The sequence below is a fragment of the Pyxicephalus adspersus genome, chromosome 1 (assembly GCF_032062135.1).
Source record: "Pyxicephalus adspersus chromosome 1, UCB_Pads_2.0, whole genome shotgun sequence".
NCBI lineage: Eukaryota > Metazoa > Chordata > Amphibia > Anura > Pyxicephalidae > Pyxicephalus > Pyxicephalus adspersus.
Genome location: NC_092858.1, coordinates 139,531,481 through 139,540,262, shown reverse-complemented (window position 1 = coordinate 139,540,262; position 8,782 = coordinate 139,531,481). Strand labels below are relative to the sequence as shown.

The 8,782-nt window shown below is 39.5% G+C and overlaps 1 protein-coding gene across 1 annotated transcript; it reads left to right on the top strand.

Moving 5' to 3' along the window:
* Positions 1-287: 287 nt before the first annotated feature.
* Positions 288-8,196, top strand: FZD9 (frizzled class receptor 9). The gene has a single exon (XM_072428961.1). The coding sequence runs from the start codon at positions 928-930 to the stop codon at positions 2,686-2,688; it is 1,761 nt and encodes a 586-aa protein (XP_072285062.1). The 5' UTR covers positions 288-927; the 3' UTR covers positions 2,689-8,196.
* The last annotated feature ends 586 nt before the right edge of the window (positions 8,197-8,782 follow it).

The following is an 8,782-nucleotide window of genomic DNA, read 5'->3' as shown; positions in this document are numbered from 1 at the left end:
TACAGATATGCAGATTATATATAGAGAGGGATGTGTGTGTATATATATCTAGCTCGCTGAAGCAGCAGAAAGCCAGGCTTTGTTATGGCTGCCAACAGGGGGTGACATGACTTGGAAAATATTATTCTAGCAATTTTGCAAATTGCCATTCACTTTGTTTAATGATGGCACTGTTTCTTTAACCAGGCCATGCCCCTCTGACAGATGTGGGCAGGGTTAGGGCTGGCTAAGCACACCCCAGTTGTGATTTCTCTGCAGAGAAATCCATAGCACGCTTTAGTGTCAGCAGTAGCCAGAGCTCCCAGCAACAGCTGGCATTCCCTCCCCAGCATGCAGGCTGGGCGGGCTCTGTGTGCCCAGGCTCTCCGTCCTTAACCCTGTGTGCCCTCTGCCTATTAACACGCTGCCTCTAATCTTTTCCATTTGTTTTCATTGCCTGGAAGCCTGTGTACACTGCTCTACCCTGTCACTGGCTCTCTGCATTGTTTCCCAACATTTCCAGCATGGGAGGAGGAGAGCTGCACTTGTGCTGAATATCTCTCCTGAGGAAGAAAGCGCCACTGCTAGCCTGGGACCTGGCAGCAGCCTGTGGGCACACTTTGGGCACCACTGCCATGTCACTCTGCTAAAGGCATGCTGTGTTCCTGTGGATTGTAACATGAGTCTTTGGATTGTGATTCCGCAACATTCCCAAATGATTGGCTTCTGTGCCCTGCTGCAAGTATTGGTCATCGTGCCTGGAAAGACAGAAGAGGGTCATTTGTGTCCTTAGTTGTAAGGCTAGGAAACCGATCTGCTTTGCTGGAATGCATTGTGTCCTGCTTCATCCAGACAGCTGGATATAAGTCTTGTGTGTGGATATCCGCTCCAGCTTCTCCTCCTGTCCTCACAGTTGTTCCCTGTGCTTAAGTTTGCCTTGCCCTGAGGATGTCTCGCTGCCTTGTAACCCTTCCCTGCCTGCTGGGGCAGATGCTGCTGATGACCCTTGCCCTGGAGATGGGTTTATATGATGTGGAGAGGGGCAGAGAAGCAAAATGTGAACTTATTCGGATCCCTATGTGTCAAGGTATCGGCTACAACATGACCAGGATGCCCAACTACATTGGCCATGAGTCTCAAGAAGAGGCAGCAGTAAAGCTTCAGGAGTTTGCCCCGCTGGTGGAGTATGGCTGTCATATTCACCTCCGCTTCTTCCTTTGCTCCCTTTACGCACCCATGTGCACTGAGCAGGTGTCCACTTCAATCCCTGCGTGCAAGCCCATGTGTGAATCTGCCCGTCTCAAGTGTTCCCCCATAATGAAGCAATTTAATTTTGGATGGCCAGAATCTTTGGACTGTGATCGTCTGCCCAGTAAAAATGACCCAAATGCACTGTGTATGGAGGCTCCTGAGAATGCCACGAATGGAGATCCAGTAACCAATGGACACGGTATGCTTCCCGTGGAACCACGGCCTCCGCGTCCATCAGGTTCAGGAATTGGTATACCCAGCCGCTGCGCCAACCCTGACAAATTTTTATATGTGGAGAGGAGCGGAGTTTGTGCCCCAAGGTGCACCCCAGGAGTGGACGTCTATTGGTCATCAAGTGACAAGGACTTTGCCTTAGTGTGGATGGCAGCTTGGTCTGGTCTTTGCTTTATCTCTACAGCCTTCACTGTATTGACTTTTTTATTACACCCCCAGCGATTCCAGTATCCTGAAAGGCCAATTATCTTTCTGAGCATGTGTTACAATGTATACTGTACTGCATTTCTCATCCGAGCTGCAGCTGGAGCCCCCAGCATTGCTTGTGACCGGGAAGGGGGCGCCCCCTACTTGATCCGAGAAGGCCTGGAAAGTAGTGGGTGCACCCTGGTATTTCTTATATTGTACTACTTTGGCATGGCCAGTTCGCTTTGGTGGGTGGTATTAACCTTAACTTGGTTCCTGGCAGCAAGCAAGAAGTGGGGTCACGAGGCCATTGAGTCGCACGGAAGCTACTTTCACCTGGCTGCATGGGGTATTCCAGCGGTGAAGACCATCATCATATTGACAATGCGGAAAGTGGGGGGAGATGAGCTGACTGGACTCTGCTATGTTGGAGGCTCGGATCCCAGCGCCCTAACTGGATTTGTTCTTGTACCTCTTTCCTGCTACTTGGTGACTGGCACATCATTTTTACTAACTGGCTTTGTAGCACTCTTCCACATCCGCCGTGTAATGAAAACTGGTGGAACCAATACAGAAAAACTGGAGAAGCTAATGGTTAAGATTGGGGTGTTCTCTATACTATATACTGTCCCAGCTACATGCATCATTGTCTGTTGCTTTTATGAAAGACTTAACTTGGCACACTGGGAGGCCAGGGCTCGGGAAGAGCCCTGCAGGACAGCTGCTGGGGGTGGCAGGCCAGACTGTACCTTGCCCACTTCTATACCCAGCGTAGCAGTTTTTATGCTCAAGATCTTCATGTCTTTAGCCGTGGGGATAACCAGTGGCGTTTGGGTATGGAGTTCAAAGACATTACAGGCCTGGCAGGGAATTCTATGCCAACGCCGGCTCGGTGTCGTGGGCACAAGGACTCGAGGGAAGCCTCGGAGTGGAGGAGGTATTCCCTGCAGTTTGAGCAGCTGCCCCTACAAACCCCCTCCCCTTTCTCTACAAGTGGCTAAAACAGACCTCTTCATGGACTGTCCAACACACGTGTGAAACACAAGATAAAAGCTAATAAGCATTTTCATGCCAGACTTGTAACTAGAAAGTATATTTATATCTGCGGGAAACCACAGTTTATTTGTTTGCTACAGAAATAATACAAAAGCCTTGTCAGTGGAACGTGAGAATGCTGTAAGGTTTTTTTTTCTGTGTGGATTAAGTGCATATAAATGGAATATGGTAATGATAATTAATACCTTACCTGCAGAACAATTATTAAGATGGATAATATATTTTGATGCTACCCACAGGGAAATTTGTTCATGTCCCAGTTATAGAGACATTGCTGAGATGCTTTGTATCTAAGACCCCTTTTGGCTGCCTTTTTGTAAACACTGAGCCTACGAACAGCTGTTTTAAAGCTTCATTCATGCTTTTCATGCACAGAAGCAGAAATTACACAGTTAGGTACCTATGTGACTTCATAGATCAAATCTCATCATTTTCAGGGAAATGACCTCCCAATTCTATTAGTAATACACATTGTAGTGCTGGCTGCATCATAGTAATGGCAACTGAGACAGCTACATTCTGTCTGCAAGGAAGACCATACTTCATTCGGTGGGTGAATACTTTTACAGAATGCTGTTAATGTTGTAAACCCTAAACTGCTCAGGATCTTCAGTATGAAGATTTTAGGAAGTAATTACATTTTAGGAATACATATTCTAAATATAAGGGAATATATTTTCTTACACAAGTGCAATACAGTGACTGGTTTGGTTTGGTTTGTGGTTAACGAAAACTGATGATGAAGTGGTTATCTCCAAGTTTGTTTGGTTGTTTTTGAGCATTTAAACTCAAACTGTTTCAAGTTTAAGTTAAAAGAAATATTTTAGTTGTATTTTGCAAGAATATTATTTCATGTACAGCTAATCCAGGAACAGGAATACTGTTATTTGCTTAACATTTTTTACACCAGAATAAGGAGATGCTTAAAAGAAAGGGTTTAATAGCAAACATCAAACCTGTTTACTTCAAACTTCCTATTGGGTTAAAGGGAAATGAGAAAAAAATTATATTTATAATTATAACTCCAACCTGTTGCTCTGGGCTATTCTGTTAGTAACTTTGATTCACTCCATGCTACACTACAAAACATAAAATTACTATGTTGGTATTCCACATATGTAGTACTTTACAAACATTTGGCATTCTTTTTTGGTAAATTAGAGGAATGAGGTATCTTGGTCTCTCTAGTTTTGGAACAAACTAATGCTGACTCTGAGGGCTTGGGAAATTTGTAGCTCCATGACAGCTGGGACACCACAAGTTGTCTAAATTTGTACTAAGTTACAGAATTTGACAGAAGGGTCACAATAGATAGTCCAGTGTATTTTTATTGCACCAGAAGGCCTGACATCTGCTAAAGATAATTTCAGTATTAGTAATAATAATAGCCATGGTCTTGACTGTGCTTGCTGCTGAAACCTATCCATTAGGCATTGTGGTTGAGTGTAACACTTGCTAACGTTTATATAAAAAAAAAAAAACACATGGACAAATTCTGTTTATGAAATATATTAAGCAAAGATCTTTACAAAGTTTGCAGTGAAGGTTTTTTTTTTTAATTACAAATGTACTTATTGTAGCTGTAAACAGTACTGCTCCAACTGGTCAACACTGATTTCTGATTGGTTGCTTAGAGCAAGTGCACATTATTGTTCTTTAGAATATCCTGGTTGGCATATTACAAACTGGTCTTGGTGTCCTGTTATAATGTAATATTGAATATGGAGTTCAGGCCTTGCAGTTAAGAACATTTTTGTTGTGCTGTAACAATTGGCAGCCAATCAGAAATCAGTTTGGGATAGTCTAAATGCACTAAAATGCTGAAAGCATACTGCTGATTGGTTGCTGTGGGTTCCAGTGCTTTTTCTAATGCTCTGTATTTACCAAAGATTCAGTATTTCAGATTGAACCTGTTCAGATTGAAACTGTTGAAACCAACAGTTGGTTTAAAATACCTCCAGTTCCTGGTACCTTACGCTTTAAAATGCAAGGCCTATTAAATGTGCCCTATGAGGTAGCACAGATACATGTGATACATTGTGTTTTCATTTTATATATGTATATATTATAACTGCATTTGTCCATAGGATTGCAATAGTTAGTTCATAAGTTGCACTCCCTGTCAGCCACTTGCGCCAACTTTAAAAGCATTTAGATTCATTTTGAAACATCAGACTTGCATACTTCTTGCTTATTGCTTGTTACATTTAACTCTGCAGTGTGCATAGTTCAGAAGGAGAGCAAAGATTATATATGAAGATGATTCATATATGCTGTGATGTCCATTGGTTGAAGTCCTGATTGCTAGATGGTTTGCAAGAATATAAAATGTATGTATTTTTAAGATTGATTGATTTTTACAGTTGACTTTTACAGGACATTGTGAGAATATTTATGATAACACGCATATAAAAATATTATTAATAATAGTATAAAAATAATCGCAACAGCATTTGCTACCATTTGCAGGAAGAAAAGAAACTACAAATGTGCAAAATAAAATCTTATTGGCTGCTGTGTTTTTATAAATATTCTCTGGTGTGTTTATAAGTGGGGGAGAACAGTGTTTTGAAAGGTGTGTAGCCCGCCACTTTAATATAATCATTGGGTGTGCAGTACTACAAAACATGTACAAATGTCATTCTTTCTGGTACTTAATAGATACTTTGTTTAGAACTTTCAGTTGCAGGAAGATGGCTATTGAGACTACTAAGCCTAATGGAAGGAAGGAGCTGATTAGCTCTGACTCCTCTGGTGGCCTCAAAGAGATCAGCAGATTCCTTAGGAATGAGGGGGTTAGAATATTCTAATTGGTGGCATTCTACCAATATAGAAGATAATTTTAACACTTTTTTTTTATAAAATAAGCTTCTGACATTCTAAAGCACCCCACTTTGCTTGCAGCAGCACAAGCCTGAACTGGCTACCCTTGTGTGTTCCCTTTACCTAACTGAATACATCTATAGGCATATGGTGCACTGATATTTGAGTTGTCTGTGCCTCTTGGTGTTTATGTGTCTGCATGACACTGCAAACAGTTATCATCTTTGACTTGAGAGCAGTTTGTATGAATTCATGTATAAGCAAAGTGCTTTATTGTTCCTTTTAAAGTGTACCTGTTATGACTTTTCAAAGGAAATTTGTTGGCTGCCACTGCTGATAATGAATGGTATGTCTGGCTGTGTGGTATTAGTCGCTGTCTTGAAAAAAGCATGCACCACTAAAATCAGAATTTCTGATTTTAATTATAAGTCAGTAGATCAGCATTAAAGCCAGGACATAAGCAAAACAAAGTCAGCAATGGCAACCCACATCTTTCTTCCTTTAAGCTGCTCATTATTGGAAGTGCAAAATATATATGCTATCTCAACAGCATGACATTAACAGGAAATCATAAGTGTAATAACTATACTTTCAGCTGTAGTACAAGCATGTTTCCTGTCATACCAAAAAAACATACATACAGCATTAAAAAAAGTGTAATATGTCTCACATATCTGACATCATAAACCACAATGACTTTTCATCATAGTAAAAATTGTACTAGCAAGCTTTAATACAAAGTTAGTCAGATGTTTGGAATTTGGTGTTGGAATTGGCAAAGAGACTAATAAAGCAAATGGTGATCTCCATAGCCCTTACTCTCAGTAACCAATCAGCAGCTATATTGTTTTCCTTGCAATAAACCTGGGGTATCAAACTGTGTCTTTAAGGACCTGACGATAGCCCTCTCACAGACAGTCGTCTTCATGTTTTATAGGTAATAAGGGTTCTACTTTTTATGTATTTTTCTTGTTTGAAATAGAGAATAGTTGCCCGTACACCTTTAGGTGGGTCAGCCAGATCTGCAAGAACTTTGGCTGTCAAAAGAGTCGAGTCCTGAAAAATCTGATGTCCTAAGCAGTTGCTAAACATCCATATTCAGGACAATGGATCATTTGACAGCTGCTTTCTCCCATCAGTACAGCTCTGAAACAATTGCATCTTGTCCAAAGAAATAACTATGGGGTTGGAAAGGCATTTTCAACCCATACACATGGCACCGATTCCCCGAGCAGGTCTCAGCTCAGCAAGTGTATGGACTCCCTCATTATAATTCATACCACCCTACTAAATATAATAATTAGTATAGCAGTTCGGTTTGTGGTTGACCCGTTTACTTTAATGAAAGTTGAGATGTATTTGGGTTTGCAGAACATTGGACATCATCTCTGACCAGCTTGTTCCATGAAGCTATTTCCTCTACTATATTAAAGAAATCTGTCAGTAACATGGACCTATTTTTAGTTGTGGTTTTGAGGTACTAACTTTTATCATGTGAAAGAAAATGTTACAATTCAAGATGAAATTAATGGACACCAAGGGACAAGTAAAGTGGGTTATTGGTATCTTTATGTGAACTATATGCGTGTGGCATGTAAATTGGTAGTCATTTAATATAGCATTCCCTGGCAGTTCACTTCATTCATGCCAAGTAGGTTTTTATTAAAACAGTTGCCTGTGTTTCCAAGTTAGCAGGGAGATAATAATGTACTCGTAGCATTTTAACAACTATTTCCTTTATAATTGTGCCCAGCGGCATAAGCATTTTTTCTGCCCTTAGAGACTGAAACACATCCATGCTTGGTTACTATAGCAGGAGTCACTGGTGTGCAACTTGGAAGGATGCACCACTCTGCAAGGGCAAGCTTTCAAAAAATGTCACACTGTCAGCAATATATAATGAGGAAAAACAAGACACTTTATGGAGTTTTGGCAGTCTGGTTATTTTATAGGCCACAGATGAAGTTAGTTGTACTTGGAATGCCACAGTTTGCCAGCTATTAACTTAGCGAAGCCTGTGACAGCACATTTCCTTTCTGATGGGACAAATGTAATACAAAATAATTTTTTTTTTATCCAGTAAAGCTGCACAGCTTGTCAGGTCTGAAGTGCTGTTTTGTGAATGGAAGCAATCGTTTAGCAACCAGAACATAATATTGCTGACAACAATATTATTTTTTGCAAAAAAAAAAAAAAACTTTAAAACTAGAGTAAATTAATTTAAAATGTAAATCTGTTGCTTTTAGCAAATCCAGTCTTTCTTTTTTTAGTAAACAGTTAAATGATCAATGAATGGTTACTATAGGCAACAGCTAAAATTCTAGTAATATTATCCCATAGTGTGTCAGTGGTGACGATAAACACAAAGTAACAGTGGTTTACAAGGTAGTAAAGAGTGCAGAGAAACATTCTTCTAAAATGTCTTTCAGGGAAAGGGGTCACAAGACATACCACAGCTCTCACACACAGATCTATATATATATATATATATATATATATATATATATAAACTAAATATATATATTTTTGAATTTGCATTTTAAAAATTGGTACAGTTTTCTAAAGTACAGAATATAAAATAATATTGAAAATGATAATTTAATGCTGTAATTTATTCTTCAACTGTCAGAGTTTTGATTTGATGGTTTATTAAACAGACTTTTGTGTGATATATGTTGTTTGTTGTGGTATTTAATTTTGTACATTTTACTTTTTTGTTCTTTGCACAAAAGAAGCTTTTTGTAATGTACAGTATATACACGTGTCTTATTACATGAAGTAAAAAAAGCGGAATATTTCTCATTTCAGGATACTGGGTAGAGCCAATGCTAATCATTTACACCTAAGTGGTCATCCATACATCCAGAAAAGTTTTGATGTATTATAGATACAAATTTTATGGATTTATTCCAAACTTGCATATGGCTTTTTAATCAAACTGCAGTGCATGAAAACCATAGCTTCCATGGTGTAGGGGTTGGGGGTCAACAATAAAATTAAACCCAGGATATTATAGTGAGATGGGTTATAATGAACTAACACCAGTACATGGCACAGTAGAGTCTTTTTCTAACACAAAACATATCTAACATAAACATGTCTCTTCCATCACATATGGAGAATTTTTTTTACGAATAATATTTATGGGATGTGATGGAATGGAACATGTACATCCTAATTTACAAGAAGGCCCTACTGTGCTACGCACTGGTTCAATAGGGTTTCTTTTTTTTAACACCATAATCTTCTGGGT

Excerpts from the sequence above, each read along its gene's own strand:
- FZD9 (XM_072428961.1), top strand. The coding sequence starts at position 928 with ATGTCTCGCTGCCTTGTAACCCTTCCCTGCCTGCTGGGGCAGATGCTG.